The following is a 23,214-nucleotide window of genomic DNA, read 5'->3' on the forward strand; positions in this document are numbered from 1 at the left end:
GTCGCAGCGTTACCGGCGTACAGAAAATCGCAACCTGCCGAGTTCTTCGAACGCGCATGCGCGTATTGATTCCGAGAGCCCGACCGAAACACCTGTCCGTCGGACACCCTCCTTTACTCCCCCATCCAGTGGTCAGCGTTCAAGATGTTATAAGCGAATCCTAAACGAAATCAAATTTGGTCGTATGGAATTAGTGGTATGCGAAACGCCACTTAATTGTGTTGGTATGTAAGACATGAATTTTGTCTATAAATACAATCTGTATGTGACGCAAAAATAAACTGTGAAACGAAAAATAAAAAAGGCAACAATGAGAAAAGCAACCAGAGATTTTTGTAACTTGATATTAGAGTTAAAGCAAATTCCTCTGAAAAGATTAACTATCATCACAGTAATACAAAAGACCTATTCTCAAACATATCTAGCAGGGCATGTTTGCGTCAGGTTGCAAATTAGGTCGCATATTTCTGTGCCAAACTTTCCTCAAACGCGTATTCGTACGGTTGGACACAATGTACAGTCGGAGCAAAACTTGCCTTTGTGCATGCATAATCAGATTGGAAATTGTCGTGTCGCCATTCTAATTCTAACATTACTTATTCTCATATAGATAAAACCTATTAACATGTTGACGGACTAAGTATACCAACCGGTTTTTCGGTCATGCAATACCAAAACTATCCGTCAGGAGCGCTACTACATGGGCATGCCATTCAGTCGAGTGCCAGGATATTTGACATGTAAGAAATGCAAAACGGAAAAAAGCTGCAAACGCAACAAGCAACCTTCGTTTCATTCTATTTCACGAGATAAATCTTAAGCACCGATCAGTACAATTTTACAGGAGGCAGCCGTCGTCTCCATGAAATTGGAAGTTACCACCCCCACACTGACAAGTGGTAGAGTCTAAACACCTGGACAAGGGACCTGCACAAAGAAGTCTGTCGGCTGTCTGACTTGAGGCGTCTACGAAATCAACCAAACGGCCAAAAATCGGTAAGGCTTAGTTTTAGCAAGGCCATTGCGTATAATGTGGACATTTTCTATATCATGTCCTTGCTTGTACGGTAGCTCTTTTGTAAAATATATTTTATCATTGATAGGCGGTATCACTAGGCAAATGAGCTTGTTAAGTCCAAGGACGTCTTAAGGTTCGTAGATAAAGGTAACTATTGTTGCATAGCCTCAAACGTTTTCGTAAGATATGTAATCACTGTATGCAGTGTTGTTGTTCACCTTGTGGTGCCCTGAGTGGCACATGGGGCAGCCAGTTTCCCTGCTGTTTTAGTAGCAGGGTATATTTTTACAGGGAAGGGTTGCTAGCCCTTCGAGGCACCTCCTCAGACACAGGAACCGCATGTACGTCCCTTCCTAAAGACGGGTGCAGCCCCAACCGAGATGCCTTCCGAGGATTACTTCATATTTGGTCCAAATTGAGTAAATGGCTCGCCACAAGAGTTATTCAACCAGTCAGCACAATCCTCCATTTTGGTCAATTTATTCAGCTCCGATAGACAAACGTATTATGACCTATTCACGTGCAGGACCAGTTTACGTCCAGTTTGGGTCATGTCCACATGTCGCGGTGAATTATGCCAAAGCCTGTTCTCATGAGCAATAAAGAACGTCATAAGCATGATCCTTAGCCATAAACTTTTGTTGTCTAAAAAAAATCAAGTTATTAGTGATTGAGTAATCGGAGTGTCTTTTGTGTTTACTCCCCAAGAGTACACCCACCATGCTGGACTTTATCGTGTACGGAGTTCTGTTGTTCCTGTTGGTTCAAGTGTTCCGACTGTGGAGGGCGGACGGAGATCTCTCGCTACTGTGGTATGAGAAGTTTGGAGAAAGTCCAGGTAAGAAACTTATATGCCAAAGAAGTGTGAAATGTTTCGCCTGTCAATATTTGAGAACTTTGTGGTGAAATACTGAAAAAGCAAAGTGGCAACAGCATACTACATGTATATAACATTAATCCGCCAGGTTACATAAGTCCGCCACTTTGAAGAACAGTGGGTTTGAGAGGTCTCTAGTGCAGCATTCCCAGGTATGCACAGTTTAGATACACAGGAGTGCATTATACTGGGGGACTTAACACGACTTTCCTCACTCCACCCAGGTGTAAATGGCCAATGGGTACCTGACTTCGGTTGGGGAAGGTTGTATTGAGGTCACCTGGTGGCGCGAAATGGCAGCCGCCCAGACCCTTGCGACAGTTCCACAAAGTGCAAGTGTGGATAAAATATGTATACTAGTATTTTGTGTATTATCTGAAACCTGTAAACCCTGCATCAATTCAGCGCTAGAAAGGCTGCCATTGCGGGTAATTTCTGACCAATAAAAACCATTATTATTATTCACTCCAGCCCAGTTGGCCGGTAAGGTGGTGTGGATCACAGGAGCGTCCAGTGGGATAGGAGAGGCCCTGGCCGTGGAGCTGAGCAGGGTGGGGGCAAAACTGGTGCTCTCTGCCAGGAGGAAGGAAGAGCTGGAGAGGGTCAAACAAAGATGTGTTGGTAAGACAAGAAGTTAAAATCCTCCCACACCAATATTGATGTATAGGGCGGTGCCCATCTCCGTTTCATAGCCCTGGGCCACACTGTGATGCAATCACTGTAGCAGGGGGTTAGTCCACTGGGAGTGAAGTGTGTTTAACTCCCATACTGTTTCAGAAGTATGTACCATTTTTATGAAGTCTTTGGTATGACTCAATGCGCCTCTTGTCCAGAGGTGTCCTACCTGGGGCTTGAACCCCAGTCCTTCTGGTCCAAGTAATTTGAACCAGATGTGGTGAGAGACAGAAGCGCAGGCCACTACACCACAAGGACACCCCGGTAAGACAAGAAACCTAAGGTTTATCTTTGCGATTCATAATTGTTTTAATACAAAAAGATTCTGTAATAGATTCATGCTGTCAGATTGATTTATTTTTCCTGCATCAAAGGAAAAGATGCTAAGATGTTCGTCAGATGGAAACGTTTAGTTTATCCTTGCAACTCCTAATTGTTTTAGTACAAACAGATTTTGCAAGTCTTAGTCAAGTTAATTGCACTTGGTAATAATATGCTGTACAATGATGCTTGTAGTACCTCCTCTTTAACATGCTCGAGGCACCTTTTTGAACACAGGACCTCCATTTTATGTCCCTTCTGAAAGACGGGTGCAGCCCCAACCGAAATGTCCTGACCAAGAATTAAACCGGGGGCTCCCGGTTACCAACTAATTGGAACCGGGAGCTCAACCGTGAGGCTGCTACCAGTTGAGCTACAGGGAGAGCTTTGAAACCTCTTGAAAGCTTAGAGAGACTGGTACTCAGGCTAAATGGATCATGTGCATTCAGTTGTTACAATGTACTAACTCTTCATCTTGTATGTTGTCCTACAGAAACAGGGAAAGTTGCTGACAAGGATGTGCTGGTTGTGCCTTTGGACTCTGTAGCCTACAACACCCATGCTGAATGTGTTGAGCAGGTGCTTGCTCACTTCAGCAAAGTAAGCTATGTTTCTCAAAAACATTACCTCATTTTACGTAGTACAATTCACTTTAGTCTACACCAATTTTATTTGTTGTATCTCTGATTTTTTCAGGACAGGGCGATATTTTTTTTTCAAAATGGGAATAACAGGAGAGCTAGGCTATTCCGAACAAAAAAAATCTTCATGGTAGCAAATTTCATAGTGAGGAAAATGGACTTTTTCACTGAACTCTAACTTCACGGTGGAGGCAAATGCACAAAAAAGGTGGTGATGTTGAGGGGCAGGATGAGGAGCAGTAGGTATAAGAATTTATACTAAACGTTGAAAAGTGAAAGACGAATGATTTTTCACGGTGATGATAAGTTCACGGTACAGAAGTGAAAACCGTGAACATAAAGTTACTGTCAGTGTAAGAAACAAGAATTACAGTAGTAGCTCAGGTACGGTTGCTAGGGGTTGCGTTCATCTTTTTAGATGGAGCCTGCCAGACAACACTTAATGCTAAATTCAGGAGGACAGCGGCAACGAACCACACTAAATTTGCTCATTTCCAGTACCAGTTACGCTGGAACATAGCACATGGTGCATTTCATGAGTGATCCGGCTATCAATTACATTAAAACCACTGAGTATGCTCTACAGCAGGGCTAAGCAGCTAACAGTCTCCAAGACTGGTCCCTCTGTCACAGGGAATTCCTTGTTTGGATGGAAAAAAACATTTTCGGGTCTGTCCAAAAAATTTTCATATCATGAAATTGATGAAAATTAAGTTTTATAATCTTGAAATGACAGATTCAACAAGGCAAATCAACAACAATTGGGCTCCCAAACAATGAGTGGGACCAAAAAAACTTTACAAGTTGGAGAAAGCCCTGATCTACAGGATAAAGATGATGATGCAGGCTGCCTTAAAATGTTTCTAATGTTTGTTTCTAACCAGGTTGATGTCCTCGTTAACAACAGCGGCCGTAGCCAGCGGTCACTGTTCTCGGAGACAAGTTTGGAAGGCAACAGGTTTCTCCTCGAGCTGAATGTTCTTGGACAGGTTTGTTTGTTTGTTTGTATTGCATACCCAGTAAACCTGCTCATGGCGTAACACACCAGTTTTGTACTGAACAGTACAGTACAGAACTGCATATCTGGACAGTCCCCTACTCTTTTCGATAAGTGTGTTGGGTTCTTTAACGTGCTTGAGGTGTGGCCTGCCCATGGTACTGAAATGAAGAGAGAATGGCTGTTGTAAAGCAAAGATGGGATCTTCAACTTCAAATACCCCCAAATGACCCCACGAGGGGCAAAGAAGGGGGGGGGGTCCCAGGCTAAGGCGGGCAGTCCTCCAGCCTGGCACAGTAAGACTCAAAAATGGGAGCCGCCACAACCATGCCAGGCAGGGAATTCCACTGGGGAATGGTATGGGGGAAATATGAATATTTGTATGTGGATGTTCTGGCGTTAATTGTTTGAAATTTGAGATGGTGACTCCCCTGGGTGTGCCCCTGCGCTGGTTTCAGTAGATGTTCATCTTATTCTTCATCTAGGTAGCGCGCGTAGTCCAGTGGTTAGCGATCTTGCCTCTGGCACTAGAAGCCCCGGGTTCGATCCCGTCTGTCGCTCACCCGACATGCACGCTACCGTTAAAGATCGCAGTCCTTAGGACGGGACGTTAAGCCGTGGTCCACTGTTCATTGTGCTTGTTGAAAAGAGCTAGGGGAATTTCCCCGGTACAATGAACCTGTAAATACTGTACATAGTGTCTGTCTTCTCTGTCACAACCAGTGGAAGAGTAGCTCATCTCAAGGTTCATTGAGTTCATTTGAGCTAAACTGGTTCGAGATCACTTTCTTTCCCTTTATTCCACTACACCACAGGGACACCCCCAGTTTCAGTAGACCTTCATCTTATTCCTTGGCGTTCCCCCACAGGTGTCGCTGACGAACGCCGTCCTGCCTCACATGATGGAGCGCGGGGAGGGGCAGATCGTGGTGACCGGCAGCACCTCAGGCATCTTCGTCTCACCAGGAACGTCAGCCTACTGCGGCAGCAAGTTCGCTCTACGGGTAAGCTCTAGCCTCGATAGCAGGCATGTTTACAGGTAGCAAGTTCGCTCTACGGGTAAGCTCTAGCCTCCATAGCAGGCATGTTTACAGGTGGCAAGCTCGTAAGCTCTAGCCTCCATAGCAGGCATGTTTACAGGTACAGGTAGCAAGTTCGCTCTACGGGTATTTCTAGCCTCCATAGCAGGCTCTCTGGGCCTTTTTTTTTGGAGGGTGGGGGGCTTTTACTGATGACTTCTTTTTGTACTGGGTCATTTGTGCAGCCAGCCCGTAACCATTGCCGGGCCTAATGGTTACGGGCTGGCTAGATAAGTGCAGGCATGGTTTAATATGCCTGGCAGCAAATTCTCTCTACGGGTAAGTTCAATCTTTCATGATGTGTATTTCATTAACCTATCAGAGCTATTAAATCTAAAGTCTGAAAAAGCAGTAATATTGAAAATAAAGAATTAAGTCTTCTGTCACCAGTGTCCAATTTACCCAGTCCTGTTTGATATAGAATGTTCATTCATTGGTTAAAAGCCTGTTAAATCAAAGATCTGGACAACTCATTCAAAAAAGTCATTGACAAAAGGTAGTGGATGCCACCCGAAATGTCTGACCATTTTCTTACATCTATCCAGTTGCTTGAGTGACTGTTACCTTGCAGATGTTCAGTCATGCTTTTTTTTGGCATAGGGATTTTATGGAACACTTCGGGCTGAGCTCCACGCCTACAACATCGATGTCCTGTTAGTTTGCCCGGGTCCAGTGGAATCCAATGTTGTCCAGAATGCCATGGTGGGACAGCCAGATAAGGTATTAAAGTCATGTATATATAGAATACAACACAGGGTATTTCGTATCACCCAAGGTACCAGCTCGACCACGGGTCGGATTGCCTGACGGCCATAGGCCGCCGTGCGATCCGACCGGCGGGAGGGCTGGGACCGAGGGTGATGCGGAAAACAACGTGTTGTATTTTATTTATGTCATACCTTAGTCACATCCACCCGAGAAAACACACATTTCAATGCGGAATGCGCCAGAAGGTGTGGGAGTTTTGTGTCCTCGAACAAGAAACTGTAACAACATTGATTCTAACGTCTGAATCCAGTATTCGAATTTCCGATGGCAGCGCAACCGGCGCACTTGAAATGCATTCGACATATTCTATGGAAGCCTGTGTGATAACACTCCAGAACCCTATGTGATCCAGATAGTTATCACACGGTCCGGAACACCCGTATCAGGCCCAGGCATGACATTACACAAAAGATAGACTGGGACAGTGTAAAGTGCTGGATCAGGACTCCGACTGGTTTTCAAGGGGTGTTCGGGAGGCGATCCAAGTCTACAGACAAGGCAGTACTTTAAACAGGGACAGGGGGCGTCACTATCTCAAGCCTGTATATGACTGTCTCTTATCATGTGACGATCAACATCAAGTCACGTGATAAGTCTCCAAGACTAGATCTGACTGAGTCCGTCTCAAAAGCTCCCCAGAGTAGCAAACTCCTTTTGTTGTGTGTAACGTTAAGTTCACGTAACGTTAATTATTAGCAAAACTAAGACAATGTGTTACTCCCAATAATGTGGCCCCGAATACTGTGTTACAGTATTTCACTTCTGTCCTTCGTTCATCCAATAAGCAGATGCATTGTTTTAATACCACTGTGAATACTTTCAAATGATTTGTGTTATGTCCTATGTGAAAACTATGTGTTACATACCTTATGTACAAAAGGCACAATTCAGCCTTTGGCTGCAGAGCTTTTTTATCAATAAACCATTTTGATGGATTGATTGATTGATTAGTTGATTGATTGATTGACAGTCGTACAACCAGGACGGGAAGTTGGACCCCACTCATGCCAACGACGTTTCCGCACCGCGCTGTGCCAGGCTGTTCATGGTTGGGATGGCAAACCGGCTCGAGGAGATCTGGATATCCAGGAACCCATACCTGATTAACGCTTACCTCTTCACTTACGTTCCATTCATCGGAAACTGGTAGGTCTTTATTCAGCACGAACCCATACCTGATTAACGCTTACCTCTTCACTTACGTTCCATTCATCGGAAACTGGTAGGTCTTTATTCAACCTGGTTTAGAATCATATCGGTCTCAAACAATAGGTTATGGTACAGTCAAACCTGTACAAGTGGCCAATGTGACCACGTTTTGGTGGTCTCTTAGTACTTGTGTCCCTTTAATCCTTTATGCTAAAAGTGTGTCCCTCCTGGCTGTGTCGCTCACCTTACATTCATGCTACTTGAAAGAGTTGCAGTCCTAAAGCCCCCGTCACAAATCAAGAATTTAGCTCGGCCGACTTGTCGGTGAGCTCCAAATGGCGATTTTCGGGCGAAGTACGACCGACGTCCTGTCGATTCCACGGGCTTCGGGCGAATTTTCGGCGCTCGGCCGACGTTCGCGGGGCACTGGAAGCTGTGCTTAAATTCAGCGAGGCCTCGGAGACGATTTTTGAACTCGCACAGCTGGTCAACAGTTTGCCCGTAGCTCGTCCGAGCAACGCCCAGCGCTCGGCCGATATTCGGGCGGGCATCCGAGAATTTTAGACCCGATTTTTGGTCGGTCGGAGGTCGCCCGAACTCTTCGACCTCGTGCGAGCCTCGCACGGGCTTTGTACAATAATTGGACGACCGTCGTCAGTGTTCCGGCCGACTCATGAAAAGTAAGGCGTGCTTCGGGCGAGCGTTGTACTGGTGTCGATGGGAGCTTGGACGGGCTCCGGCCAAACTCCTTCTTGTTTATAGATAAAAGGTAACGACAGTTTGGTTTATAACATAAGATGATAAATAGTACTGTAATATTAACTAATACTGATATCAACTTGTCAAAGAATGCTGCCAAACACATTTTTAATGAAAGACAAGTCCTGCAAAGTTAAATTTTCATTGAAAAAAAATTATCATAAATAAAATGTGGACACCAAAGACAATACTTCCTGTGTTTTTTTTGGTATTGGTTTGGATGTTTCAATTCATATATTAATGAGCTGATGCTTGACTTTTGAGGCTTGACTTGACTTGAGTTTTTCCTCCACAAAATGACTAGTTGAAAGTCCACTAAGTCATTATAGATTGATGTTTGTCTGCCGAGGCACGCCCAGGCGTCGGCAGAGCGTCGATAAGCTTATCAACGGTCGGCCGAAGCTCGGACGGCGTTCGCCCGAGCTTCGGTCGATTTTCGTTTGGTGAAAATTTTTGGATCAGGGTTAAACGACTGATCTGTTGGCTTTGTGGCTCCTGCGCTAGTATTCGGATTGGTTTATGACAAAATTCCTGTTTAGGTTATTATTTTCAGTGTGCCAACCCACTTCACTCATGTCCTACAGATTTGTCACAACTCAGAAAGTAAGGTTGGTCTAAATTTGAGCTTGTTACCAGGTCAGTTGATTCTGACTTCGTCCGTGTCCAAGAGATGGTACCGTCTTATGTGGGATTTATGATTATGAGTGTTCGACGGACGCCGCCCGAGCTCCGTTCAATTTGTGACGGGGCAGGTTTTCAGCGAAAAATACGGTCGACGCTCGGGCGAATTTGAAATTCGGCGATCTTCCGGCGATCTTCAAAATCGGCCGATGCTCGCATGAATTGTGACGCCGGCTTTAGGACAGGACGTTAAGCCGTGGTTCACTGTTCATTCTACTTGTCGAAAAGTAAGTAACAGGACATAGAATATGATAATTGTACTAACATGACATTACCTACGATAGCAACTTACTATAAATGATTAATTGAATGCCTTTTCCCTTCCAGGATTATGAAGACTATGGCCGCAAGCAAGAAGAAAAAACAGTGAAAACTATCCATTGTTTGCAACATATCTCATTTTGATCACAATTGGTTCCATACTTCTTCATCACTCATTGGTAATGTAAACCGTTTGAGGCTTTGTTTTAGAAGTTTGATCCACAAGCACGAAAACCTGGCTCAACCTTCATACAATAGTTGCAAACAACTGAATAATTGTACATTTTCCAGTCAGGAAAATCATGGCATGTCACTATAAGACTTTGGAAACATATCAAATACTAGTTGATTGATCACTTCAAATTACAGCACATGGTAAAGTGAACAAACATTACATTACATTAGTAATTACTTTTTTCATTCCTTACCTATTTTATTCATGGTGTATATAAGGGTTATAAAATTTAATCTGATGTTGTCATTTAAGCTTCGGCATCTGTTATTTACTAAGGTATTCAGCTGAATCAAATGTAGAATGTATATAAGATGGCCTCCTTTACTCCTCTCACAAAGTAGTCCTGTTCAGTATCCAGAATATTAACATCCTCCAATGAAACTGTGACCCCTTGACTCGATATGAACAAGGAGGTTAAAATCAAATTAAATTTGATTAAACCTCCTTGATAATATGAATATGGCAGAAACGGTAAATTTAGGAGGACTGGCAACACAAACCGTTAAATTGACTGCTGTTATAAACTTCTAATTTCATTGCCTGACACATTGTAAAGATGAGACGGGCCCTGTGTTAATGTTAAGATGTACATGGTGGTGCCTGTTCCACTGAGGGAAGGCCGCAGACAGGTCAGCTACATGCTTGGAATAAAAACGACCTCGTTCTGACTTAGCCTCCATAGCAGGCTCTATGGGCTTTTCTTTGGCTTATCCAAATGATATGTTTATTGTAATCACAAAAAAGCAAACATGCATAAGCAGGGTGAATAAACAAAATCACCCTGAATTTCATTTCAGATGGCTCGCTTACATTTTAAAACGATTACAAAAATACATGTCACAAATAGTTAATATTAATATATACAAATTGTACAAAGCTATAGAGGCAATTGCGCAAAGGAAACCATTGCTTCATCTTATTTCATTGCAACACCCCTTCATGCTTATAATACACTTTTTGCTGACGACTTCTATTTGTACTGGATCATTTGTGTAGCAGGCCCGTGGAGCCTGCACGAAAACGACATCTCAAAGCGGGCCGGCTGCACAAATGACACAGTACAAATAGAAGTCGTCAGCAAAAAGTGTATTATAAGCATGAAGAAGCATACTATGGAGGCTAATTCTGACCACATCTACATGTAGTGCATGTTTACAGGCACAGTGTAGTATTAAAGGGATTTTCAGAATGATAAATGTTTTCTTTGAAGTTTTGATTATGTTTTTTTTTAAAGAGAACTACAAAAGTTTGCTATTTTGATAAATCAAGCTAAACTTTTTTTCAGGTAGGCTGTTATAATCTCTTAAAGGGTGAGACGAGTAGAGACAGCTAAAGAAATACATGTAAAGGGAAAACAATACACACAATGTATTCCCTCCTATATTGTACAATGTATATACCGTATCTGTTTAATATGGAGTGCAATATAACCAAGGATTCCATAACACACCAGCTACACATATACACCATTTCTTTTGGGGCAATAGGTCTACAAAGTGAGTATACTTATAGTGATCTAAATGAAAAGAAGTTCAAATCTAGAGGAACATTTGTTGCTACTACATGTACATCTATAACCAGTGGCGGGAAGCATATTTACAAACGCAATCCAATTGTTTCCTGAGGACTTCGTTTCTTACTACTTTTCTATGACCACAAACTAGAAAACAGTGTATTGCTTTACGATTGTCCCACATACCCTGGCGCACTTCCAATGTAATTTGAGCCGTGGATCCTCCTGATGGCCATCAAAAGCACGGCAGCCAGAGGAACAATCACCACCCGATTTATTACAGGTAAAATGTAAGGGGCTGTTCATTTCAGTCTTCATGAAGGAGTGGGGCTGGAATGTGAGGGGTGATCCATTTGAAGTCTTCATGGAGGGGCGATCCATTTTAAGTCTTTATGGAGGGGTGGGGCTGAAATGTGAGGGGTGATCCATTTTAGTCTTCATGAAGGGGTGGGGCTGAAATGCGAGGGTTGATCCATTTGAAGTCTTTATGGAGGGGTGATCCATTTAAAGTCTTTATGGAGATGTGGGGCTGAAATGCGAGGGGTGGTCCATCTTGGTCTTCATGAAGGGGTGGGGCTGAAATGTGAGGGGTGATCCATTTGTTTGCTAAAACTGTTTTCAGACAAATAAATGGCCGATGCATGGCATTCTTTCCTATAAACTTTCTTTAGGAAGAGTGTGTCATGTTCAGTCCTTCTCTAAAAGTACAAGGATATCGACATATCTAAAAGTACAAGGAAATAGACGTCTTACAATTATTTGTAAATAGAAGGAAATGACACTGACTAAGAAGTATTTCTATTGATGTTTTTCAAGCTTATTTTTGCAATCACCTATCCACACACATTCTTATGCATGAACACATCATGACACTTAGTTTCAGGACTTAAATAGACAGTCAAACAGTTCTTCATATCTGTACTTTACATACAATGTACATCATGTTAAACTATCTGTTTACAATGTACCCAAATATCTTAAAATTCAAGTTCTAAACAGATTGCACTGATAGGACGTAAGCTGTATACAATGTACAGTTTGCAATTTTACATGGTATGCAAATGAGAGTAGTGCCAAATATAGTTAGCATTACAACTAGCGTACTTGGCAACTTATGCTATATCAACAAACGTCAATGTTACAACATTCATGGTTCCGGAAAATACCATATGATGAGCCCAATTTCCAAAATGTGACATTTATGTACAACATATTATTTGTGGTGCTTGTTTTGCTCATCTCCTTGTTGACCATTTCTAAAATTCAAAAATGTTTTCTTCAACTCAAGTCCTTTCAACATTAAATAACGCAGACTGTGAACACATACTAAATATGGCCAATATCATTCTGAACTTTAAAAATGCTGACTTCAAAACTTTTCTTGGTATTTTGAAGCACGAATTTTCAAAGAGAGTTGAAATTCTAGCCTGAGAACTACATTGTAGTTATATTTAACTTTAGACCAGGTGTAAATGTGTAATGCACTGTATAATCGTTTCTTTTCTTGCATCTCCATCAGATCTACATATAAATAGACTGTCTAGTTATTTGACAATTAAAAGTAACCAAGCTATATTCATACAGGTATATTAAGTCCTGGCTTCATAATAAACACAATGTACAATTAATTCATTTTCTTATTTCAGACAAATGCTTTATACAAACAAAAGGTTATCTAGTTTTTGAATGGATCATTATAACTGATCATTTTAGGACTGATGTGAACAAAATTTTGGCAAAATTTACACACAACATTTAGCTACAAATCTAATAGATATTTACTGCATGCCAAATGACACTTTTTGTAATTTGTCAACGTCTTTTGTGGTGTAGCTTGCTGACAAAATTATGGAGGTACCAGAGAATTGGGCGTTAAGAAAACATATCTCAAACTTGTTCTGAAAGAATGTCAATTCCTTTTCCACTACAATGGGCAGCTGATTTGTTCTTAAGAATCTGTATCAAATTTTCTATTAGACCACATAAATTCTCTTCCTTGATTCCCACACATTTCAAAGTAATAATTTATAAAGCGGACAAGATAAAAACGGGGGTGGGAGGAACTCTCACATCTAACTACTTGTATGTCCAATTCCTGAAACTGTTTGTGAAAGTGCAGTTTTAGTGTTCATTTTCCCCTTCAGCATTATATTTTTTCTATGTCCACATAAAAGGATACAAATCAGTTGACATCTGAACTTCCACTCAAAACTAGTTTTGATGATATGATCCACTTTTACCAATAAATTTTTAAGTCCTTGGTAAAAGCAAAGGTTTTGGTCGAGTAGGGTAAGAGTGTCCAGGATTTTTTACGTCTGTAAAAAAAACAGACTTAAAAAACATAAAAAATCCTGGACACTCCTACCCTACTCGACCAAAACCTCTGCTTGGAGAATAGTTATAACCTCCTTGCTTTTACCAAGGACTTAAAAATTTCTATTCATTAATGTTTTACCTTCATGATAAGGCCAGTAAGGGGGGTTGGTTACCTTCTGGTGTATAGGGCAGGGCTTATTTCTGTTCCTGTAGCCCTTGGGCCACACCGTTGTGCAGGCACTACAGCAGGGGGCTAGTCCACTGGGGTAAGGCCACACCAATTCAATTTCTTGGTTAACGGATTTTTATTTTCCAAAAAAAAAAAGGTGAAAAAAAAAATCCTGAAAACAGAAGGCTGGCCCATGATTTCATGATTTTCTTTTTTCTAAAAATTTTTTTTGGGGAAAATAAAAATCCGTTAACCAAGAAATTAAATTGGTGTGGCCTAAGTGAAGATATTCAGAGACGTTACAATGTCTTTGAGCTAAACTAGTGCTGTTGCACAATACGATACAGAACACAGCGCTAACTTGAAACAAACATTAAAGAAAAATAAGACCTCAAAACGAGCTTTATTCGATATAAATTATTTGGCTGATTAGAAATAAACTCTTTGCATTATTTGGAGTCTTTAAGAGGCAAAAACCTAAAAGAAAGACTGACACGTTTTTCCACCAGTCCTACACATGTAAATCAAGAATACACATGTGCATAGTTCATTGTACTTGTCCAAAAGATTCATAATTTCCCCGTTACAATGAACCTGCATATACTAGTATCACTGTACAGAGTGTCCGTCTATCCTGCCATGACCAGTGGAAGATTAGCTCTTCCGCGAGCTAAACTGGCTTGAGATCACTTTCACATTCATATAGTTGCTTGATTGAAACCTAGTCTTCCCATTTAAGGCCATGTTGATTCGATCATATGGATGACATCCTCTGGGAACCCCCAAACTGATACATGCATGCGATTAAAGTCATGCATTTACAGCTGCTTTGTATGATTTTCAGTATGGTCGAAAACTTGTTTTATAGGAAAACTGATGCGCGCACAGATGTCATCCATATACTAATAAGTAATGACATATAATCAACATGGCCTAACCGAGGGAAAGCAAATTTACAAAAGAAATCTTGGCGTCCTCCTGTTGCCCCTATCCACCGTAAAGCTTATTGATTCGATCGCAGTTGGGCGTGGTCATCTGCTGGGCCTTACGGTACAGGTCTCGGTCGCCATAGTAACGGGCGCGCATCATCATGTTCTCTTCTACAGGAGAAGTATGAAGACATTAGCAAAAATAAAAGATCAGGTAAAAAGAAAGTCACGCAAAAACGCATATACCCACATACCAAGTACGAAGACAATCCATCCAGGTATTCTTGAGTTATCGTGTTGACAGAAGGAAGGACACACACACGAATACTGACATAACCTTATAGGTGAAGGTGAAAGATACTCACTGTACTGCTGCTCCCTCCAGCAGCTAGTTCTCAAGTTGTCCAGGTGAGTTTCTTCCACCTGCCGTTCTATCCTCAGTAAGGAGTTGTGATGTTCCTTCAAGAAGTCCTTCTTGACGTAGTACATAACCTTCAGGTTCGACGTCGTCCTTTCGTCTTTATAGTCTCTGTGATATGACAAAATATATTTCGTTTGTGTGTTTGTTTACTGCAAATGAAAGGGAAAGGGATGTCGAACCAGTTTAGCTTAAATGAACTCAATGAACAGATGAGATACTCTTCCACTGGTCGTGACAGAGAAGACAGATGCTATGTACAGTATTTACAGGTTCATTGTACCGGGGAAATTCCCCTAGCTCTTTTCGACAAGCACAATGAACAGTGGCCCACGGCTTAACGTCCCGTCCTAAGGACTGTGATCTTTAACGGTAGCGTGCATGTCGGGTGAGCGACACAGCCGGGATCGAACCCGGGGCTTCTAGTTTCAGAGGCAAGATCGCTAACCACTGGACTATGCACGCTACCTATAGTGCATTTAAGTTTGTGTGGTTTTGATTCTGCGGTAAGAATAAAATGGAGTGTCCGCATTTGGGACAATAGTAGACATGGAGCGCCAAAGGCGCAAGGCATCGTACGAAAGGTGTGCTGATCCAGGGGCATGCTACCCCGTGAATTTTTTTTCATTCATTCATTCATTCATTCATTCATTCATTTTCATTCATTCATTCATTTAGATATATGAATATGCAACACAACCGATCAAACTACACGACCATGAGACCAAGGAGGTTATATATAACCATATGATATGAGATGAGACGTACCCTCTCCTGTTGAGGCTGAAGATGGGGTCGGAGACCCAGAGACTGCTGAGCAGCGACATGAACACCAGCAGCAGCAGAGGCACCATCTGGAGCCACATGGCGTGGGTCACCGTCCCCGTCTACAAAACAAAGGCATTCAATCCAATTCAATTCAATTTTGTTAAATCAGCTAGCAAAGGCAGTAGTCACTAGAAGTAGTATCTACTAGTAGTATCACACACACCCACTCACTCACTCACTCACTCACTCACTCACTCACTCACACACACACACAAACACACACACACACACACAAAAAACACTTAACACATAACTACAGGTCCAAACTCCATGTCATAGCTAGACTTTATCTGCAATAAAATGATACTCTTGTCTCTGCTGGGAAATTTCAAATCAAAGGCTTCTTTCAATCCATCATATTACATCTCCAAAGGAGATTGACTGTACTACTGTAAATGTATTTTAAGTTCGCGTGGTTTTTATTTCGCAGTACGGAGAAAATGGAGTGTTCACGGTAGTTTTTAGTTTGCGTTTGAGACAATGGTAGACAAGGGGGTAGTGTTAGTAGTTTAGATATTGTAGTTAAATCCATTACCCCCTCCCCACAAGTGTAACAGTCCACGCATGCGTACTGAGCCTGTGGTAGTCTGGATCAGGAAACCATGCCGCGGTAGGAGGGCAAAAAAATTTTGCGGCATAGAGCTTACCGCGAAAACCGTGAACATAAAAAAACGCAAACATTTCTGCATTTACAGCTATAGGCTCCACCCCTGAGGTGTAGCCAAAAACTTACCCGTCTCTCTCCATCCTCCTCTCTTCTGTTATGTCTCCTGGGAGTCCGCCTTCTGTGCACATGGACCTCACCTGGTCAAAGGTCATCAACAAAGGTTAAAGGTTACATATTCAGAACCATTTTAATTGAGGTCTTTTAACAACAGTATGTAATGGTTATCTAATCTTATTTATTTAGCCGCACGTAAGAAAAGTAAACAATCAATTTTAATAACAATGACAAAAAATAAATACAAGACAAAGATATATTTTAATAATATCAATAGAAATAAAGCCTAATCAAGAACGCATGTAGTGCATGTTTCAATCAAAAGCAACCCTAGCCTAGCTTTGAAACCAAAATGTAACGAAAGCACTACTACATATACCTGTTGGGAAACCTCCGCCAAAGAACATGTTGAACAAGTCTTCTGGTGAAATCTCAGCTGGAAAACAGAAAATACTGAAATCAAATTATGAAATCATCTGAATAAATGCTACAGAAATCAACCATTTCTACCCAAAGCTGTGCAAAATCAAGAAGGCTGCCAATGAAAACAGTCCTAAGGAACACTGGTGTGAGACATGATGGTTCTAAGAAACACTGGTATGAGACATGATGATTCACTGCATGACTGAATAAACAGCTGGCAAAACAAACTTGCTGCACAGTCTCCACCCTATCTTTAGAGACATACATGCACTTGACCTAGACCCCGGGTGGTTCAAAGGTACTATATGCAAACAACAAAATAAAGGGTAGCAACATTTCCTGTTTTGTTTACCAAACAACTGACTGCATTAGCCATATGGAATACTTCCATCTTGCATTCATGTAACAAACTCTGTGGCTTTGTAGCACTATTTTAGAGCCTAGAGGCCTGGCTTAAAGATATTCTGGACCCATGATAACATCATCATTATCTATAACGTTTAGCTTGGAACAGCTCTAAGAGACCAAGTGTAGTTGGTTTCCAGTGTCACATTTGTAAGGCCACTGTATTTCCTTATAATTTTGTTACTTTTCCTTGCCGTGGATACTAATATTATCCATAGCAATACATTGTTTTTGTGTAAACATGGATTTACCAAGAATTTGCATTGTTTGTATTCAATTTGACTGATACCTTTGATGCCAGATGGCGTAAACAGTGTTATGTATACCGACTTTTCCACTCATCTAACACCATTATACAGTCTTTGCTTAGGTCAGATTCATTCTACAGTGTACTACAATTCCTACTTCAAAAGGTGTGTTCCTATGTTTTCTGTAATACTGTACTTATTCCATGTTGTCTTACTATGTTTTTAATATGGGTCTGTTCAATCCTGAAATAAAGAATCAATAACAACATTAACAATTTGTAGGATAGAGGATAAGAAAAATTTACCTTCGAATCCCCTGGTGTAGTCGTCATAATAGTAGTGACGATGTCTGTGATTGGTTGTGTGCTGTGGCTTCTCCTCGCCGTACAAGTCGTACTCTTTACGTTTCTTCGTGTCGCTCAGGATTGCGTACGCGTTGCCAATACCTGTGGCAACAATGAACAAGAAATAGTCATGCCTTCGAGTGCCAGGGTTATCAACCTAGAATCTAGAACTATCGTAGAGTGGAACTTGTTGCTACCAAGTACCGTAGGAGCATCCTAATAAAATAGCTTTAAGCAGCTAGCTTTTAGATGTGCAAACATTTATGTGTGACAGGTTGTTCAGTGTGTAAAATAGTCAGCTACTGCTGCACCGCGTGCCTGCAAAGCTGGTGTGTTACAGTTACACCGAAGGGCAGTTATATAGATACAGATACAAACTGAAAAAATAAGAATTTGGTATTGTGCATTATGTAACATCAAGGCAAGTACGTAAAATCCTATTCTAGACTTACCATGGCAGCACATAGAATGTATATGTCAGGTTATAGATTGCGATCTGGCAGAATCGTCAATTCTACCGGTTAAACAAATCGACAAACAGATCATAATCAGAGGCTCTGTTAAAAGAGATCGCGATCAGGATCTCTGCCAGTACAATTGGCGATTCTACCAGTAGAGATCCTTATGATCTGTCAAGTCTTCTGTGCATGTAGATATTTGCTTAGAACTATAAAAAACAGTCAACTTCGATTCTTGTCACTTTAGATCAATGGATTGACCAGAAACTTAAGTTAAAAGTTAAAATCCTCCCACACCATAATTGATGTATAGGGCGGTGCCCATCTCCGTTTCATAGCCCTGGGACCACACTGTGGTGCAATCACTGTAGCAGGGGGCTAGTCCACTGGCAGTGAAGTGTGTTTAACTTCCATACTGTTTCAGAAGTATGTACCATTTTTATAGAGTCTTTGGTATGACTCAATGCGCCTCTTGTCCAGAGGTGCCCTACCCGAGGCTTGAACCCCAGACCTTCTGGTCCAAGTAATTTGAACCAGATGTGGCAGAGTAGCAAAGGCGCAGACCACTACACCACAGGGACACCCCTGACCAGAAACTTAGGATTTAGAATTGAGAGACCACCTTAACACATTTCTAACATCCAACATCAACAGAGACTCTGATTGCAATCTCTTCCTGACATATATATATAAGATATTGACATATAACATTCCTACGTTGTACATCAGAGATGTACAAAAAAACAAACACTGTCCTTACTTTTGAATGCCTCAGCTGCTCCTGGTGCGTGGTTTTTGTCTGGGTGCATCTTCAGGGCCAGTTTCCTGTAGGCTTTCTTCAGATCATCTTCTTGTGCGTCTTTCGTGACTCCAAGAATTTCATAGTAGTCTTTACATTTCTTTACTCTGAAAAAAACAGGACAACACTGCGATTCAACTGTGTGATTACTTAAAGACTTCTTGCACAATGTACACATGAAAAAAATTTCTTTTCAAGTACTTCTTGGCAGTTTTGATTTCAATGATGTACTGATCAGGTATTCATCTAATTTACAAAACTTTTTTTCCCTTAGACCAAGCCTTATCAGTACTGACAGTCCTTTCAGCTGTTTTTTTCAACCACAACCTTTATAATATACTCAGTGAAAACATCATTTTCTCTCCTGCAGTGAAATTAAGTCCCGAGAAAATAAATGAGTTTGACAGTGAGCAGGTTATTATTGGACTGAGCACTTTGGAAAGGAAAGGAAAGTGATCTCGAACCAGTTAAGCTCAAATGAACTCAATGAACAGATGAGCAAATCTTCCACTGGTCGTGACAGAGAAGACAGAAGCTATGTACAGTATTTTTAATACAGGTTTATTGTACCGGGGAAATTCCCCTAGCTCTTTTCGACAAGCATAATGAACAGTCACGTCGGACCATGGCTTAACGTCCCGTCCTAAGGACTGCGACCCTTTCCGGTGGCGTGCATGTCGGGTGAGCGACACAGCCGGGGTCGAACCCGGGGCACGGGGGCTTCTAGTTCCAGAGGCAAGATCGCTAACCACTGGACTACGCACGCTACCACACTGGACTAATGCTTCTGACTGTTTACAGCTTTAAGGTACATATCCAACCTTTTGTGAAAAACTTCTCTGTTAGTGTTACAAAACGGATCATAATGACAATTTGTCTTCACGCTTTGTTGAAAAAGAAAAAAATTTAAGACTTATTCCAAAGATCTCAAGATTTTGTGCTAAATCTCGAGATCTTATGAGACAATCTTGAAAGACAAACCTTTTCACAGCCTCTAGTTGTTCACTCGTGTACTCGTGTTGGATTTCCCCGTTGGCTTCTGTGTTTTCCTTCTCTTCCATGTTGGACGTCGTTTTCCTCCTACGTGTTTCACCGCCATTGCTGCTCATACTGGGCTTACTGCTACCAGCCGCTGTCCCGTTTCTCAACAGCGCCTCAAGTAATGCTAAAGGAAAACAAACAATACATGAAGCAGGGCTTTTTCTTAGAAGAAAATCGTATAGGGGCATTAGGAGGAAAGGAAGCAGAGCTATTTGGTGGGGGGGGGGGGTTCCCATCTACAGTGTGAAGTTAAAAAATAGGGCCAAAAAAGTAAAAATTTGGCAAAAAATATGGTTATTCAAGTTTCAGTTTGAAAAAAGCAAACAAACCCTCGACAGCAGACATCCAAATTTTTCCGGTAATCCAATTGTACAATAGATGCACCTGTTTGTTGAAAATTATCAGAAGTACAGTTTATATCACATGTATGTACTTCTGTCCTTCATGAAAAAAACATAAATGTTGAATATAAAACATTGGCAGACAAAATCTGACTAAAGGCATTTAGGGCATTTTGTTATACTGGATAATTGTTAAACGGCTTTAAGCCGCTTTATAATGGGTAACAATTTCCTGAATGGGAGGTGTAGTGAATCTTATTGCTGTTGACTGTTGTTTTCATTTGGGAAATCTGAGAACCAACAAATTAAGATGGTGTGGCCTAACATGAAGCATATGAATCAAATGTATACCATGTTGACAGACAAGGGTCCTCAGCAGACTAGAATTCTACATGATCGATGTCCATCATGGACATTTGTTAATCATGTACATTGCTTGTTTTGTATACCAGACTGGCAGTGAAAATCAAGGGATCCCACCGAAACCAGAGCGTGTACGCTGAAGTGGCGGCTGCCTGAGTTGGCCAAAAAGGGGTACGCGAAAACATGAAAGTAATGTCGCACTATTAAAGGTGAAAAACCTAAAGATGGAGTACAAGAAGGTCATTGAACACCACAGTAAGAGTGGTAAAAATCGAATTACATGTCCGCCGTTGATCAAACTGTTGGACGCGATTTTACAACTCGCGCTCATCCGACCCCTGGTGTGAAGGAATGCGGCTTTGGCGATTTCAATGATTTCAGCGATTAGGGCGGTTTGTGCGATTTAGTATGAACAGGGTCTTTTAAGAAGTGAGAACACTTACATGTGGCAGCTGTGAACTCTGAGTACTATGTAGACTGTAGAGCTCTATATCATATTTCAGTAATCATCTTTAGATCTATGGCTACTGTTCACTACAGCATGTTATACATGTAAATCATAAATGATAAAGCCATAGTTATGTGAAAAAGGTATACAATGTACCTTACCAATATACAGGGTTGTCTCCAGCTTTGATTTTTTTTCTGTTTCACTCATTGTTTGGAAGCCCATGTTGTTTATTTTTGTTGTTAAATCTGTCATAACATTCAAGCTAACGAAAATACATTTTCATCGATTTCGTGTCATGAATTTCAGATGTTTTGGATGGAATGGGTGAAATTTCTTTCCATTCCAACATGCAAATTTTCGTCCCTGGACGGAAGGACGGGTCCTGGATACTAATACAATCCTGTAATCTACCAAAGACATGTATGACACTGTTAGCTACATGTACATGTACATGTACATACGTAACTACAATCATTATGTATCTGTATCAATATAGTCGGTATAACCGCCATTTGGCGTAACACAATGACTATATCTACATTGTACAGCATATACAACAGTATCTGCATGGAGAAAAGGTATTCAATCTGGTGGCCATACAATACGCAAGGGCAGTTCACAACTTGGAAGTGGGTCACATCTCTACAGGTCAAATGCTTTTCATCTCTGAACTTTGAACAGTTTTTCTTTTGCAGCTGGGGAGAACTTGAGAAGTACCATCCTCCTACAATAACCAGAAGTGAGTAAGAACAAATCCTTACTGTAGATACTAGAAGGAACTTTTGAACACAAGACCCCACAAGAAAAAACTGAGGTAAGACATTGTCTGTGACCGACAGACAACAAAGCATCTACAAAGTAGTCACTGACGCAAAAGACAACTTGGATGCTGCCTAAAACGTCTGACCCTTTCCAAATTTGATCCAGTTGCTTGAGTAACTGTTACCTTGTGTATCTTATTACCTGGATGTCTAACCTTCATCGATAAGACATCAAAGCATGTTATCAAGATCGGCATTCAATTTAAAGCACAACACTTCCTCATGCAGCTGATTTTCAATTTGATTTTGTTCAGGCAAAGTAAAAAGTTGAAAAAGTAACTTCGACTAAGACAACTATCATGAGGTCAAATGAAAATGGCAAAATCAACAGCAAAGACGCAGTTCTTAAGTCACAGTTGATAAAACAGTCAAACTTTAATGCCGTATAAGAATGTTGTAATTTGTATATGGATTATCGTATTAATATTCGAGGGTCACCCACATCTTCACTATTCCCTTGTGAACCAAACCAACTGAAATTTCACATCAGTAGCATGAGTAGCATTTTGCTTTCAACACAGCATACAGCTTAGCAAAAGAAGTTTCCAACATCTAAATAAAAACTTCGGAAAATCCAATCGCAATTTTGTAGGGATGGGCTTTCCCAGTTTTACATGAATATGATCAGAAATTCATCTTTAATTCTTAAAGCTTAAAAGCCAAATTACGGCAGAATATTGCCTGTAAGACGTACCGTTTGTTTTGCCTGGGTATGTGGCTCGACGTACTAAAATGCAGCAGACTAGACGTGAGGCCACCAGAGGTCGCCCAAAATAGAAAGAACAACTGCGACAGCCTCAGATTAAATTATCCAACATGGCCGCCAGCGTGACATGCTGAGTTTCTCCACCCATATTTACAGAAAAGCGAGTTTTATCGGTACCTTGTGCCTTCTGACTGGGGTATAACTTCTCAGCTTTGTACAAGAACTTGACAGCTTTCTCTCGATCCCCTGCTCGGATGTATTTTTCTGCTATATCGATACATCTTTCTGCTTCGTCTCTGTTCACCTCCATCTTGGATTTTCCATGTCACCGGCCGACTACGTCACTTTTGGAATAGTCGATTCATGCGAGATTGAGATTAAATTCGAGAGACAAAATTACGTTTTCTCTCTTTTAAAATGTAGAAAAACATTTATATTTGTTTTCTGTGATTTTATACT

At 41.2% G+C, this 23,214-nt stretch overlaps 2 protein-coding genes and 1 long non-coding RNA gene across 4 annotated transcripts; 2 read left to right on the forward strand and 1 right to left on the reverse strand.

Moving 5' to 3' along the window:
- Positions 1 to 914: 914 nt before the first annotated feature.
- LOC136448580 (dehydrogenase/reductase SDR family member 7-like) lies at positions 915 to 10,140 on the forward strand. Its single transcript, XM_066448196.1, has 9 exons — positions 915 to 996; positions 1,727 to 1,856; positions 2,367 to 2,516; positions 3,385 to 3,491; positions 4,417 to 4,521; positions 5,399 to 5,533; positions 6,209 to 6,328; positions 7,347 to 7,522; positions 9,293 to 10,140. Exons 2-9 carry the CDS (start codon positions 1,739 to 1,741, stop codon positions 9,333 to 9,335), a joined length of 954 nt encoding a protein of 317 aa, XP_066304293.1. The 5' UTR covers positions 915 to 996; positions 1,727 to 1,738; the 3' UTR covers positions 9,336 to 10,140.
- Positions 10,141 to 13,330: 3,190 nt separating this feature from the next.
- On the forward strand, positions 13,331 to 13,946 carry LOC136448581 (uncharacterized). Its single transcript, XR_010757901.1, has 2 exons — positions 13,331 to 13,561; positions 13,741 to 13,946. It is a non-coding gene; the product is annotated as an uncharacterized lncRNA (long non-coding RNA).
- Positions 13,696 to 23,105, reverse strand: LOC136448579 (dnaJ homolog subfamily B member 14-like). 2 transcript variants are annotated; one of them, XM_066448194.1, is made up of 9 exons: positions 22,933 to 23,105; positions 20,014 to 20,197; positions 18,994 to 19,139; positions 17,737 to 17,877; positions 16,735 to 16,791; positions 16,368 to 16,438; positions 15,575 to 15,693; positions 14,754 to 14,917; positions 13,696 to 14,559 (listed from the first exon to the last, which is right to left on the reverse strand). In XM_066448194.1, the coding sequence occupies exons 1-9, from the start codon at positions 23,063 to 23,065 to the stop codon at positions 14,447 to 14,449; spliced, it is 1,128 nt and encodes a 375-aa protein (XP_066304291.1). In that variant the 5' UTR covers positions 23,066 to 23,105; the 3' UTR covers positions 13,696 to 14,446. The 2 variants fall into 2 exon arrangements, with proteins under 2 accessions (XP_066304291.1, XP_066304292.1); XM_066448195.1 differs by lacking the exon at positions 22,933 to 23,105 and adding an exon at positions 22,744 to 22,867.
- Between the last annotated feature and the right edge of the window lie 109 nt (positions 23,106 to 23,214).

Source organism: Branchiostoma lanceolatum, chromosome 14, assembly GCF_035083965.1.
Source record: "Branchiostoma lanceolatum isolate klBraLanc5 chromosome 14, klBraLanc5.hap2, whole genome shotgun sequence".
NCBI classification, from domain to species: domain Eukaryota; kingdom Metazoa; phylum Chordata; class Leptocardii; order Amphioxiformes; family Branchiostomatidae; genus Branchiostoma; species Branchiostoma lanceolatum.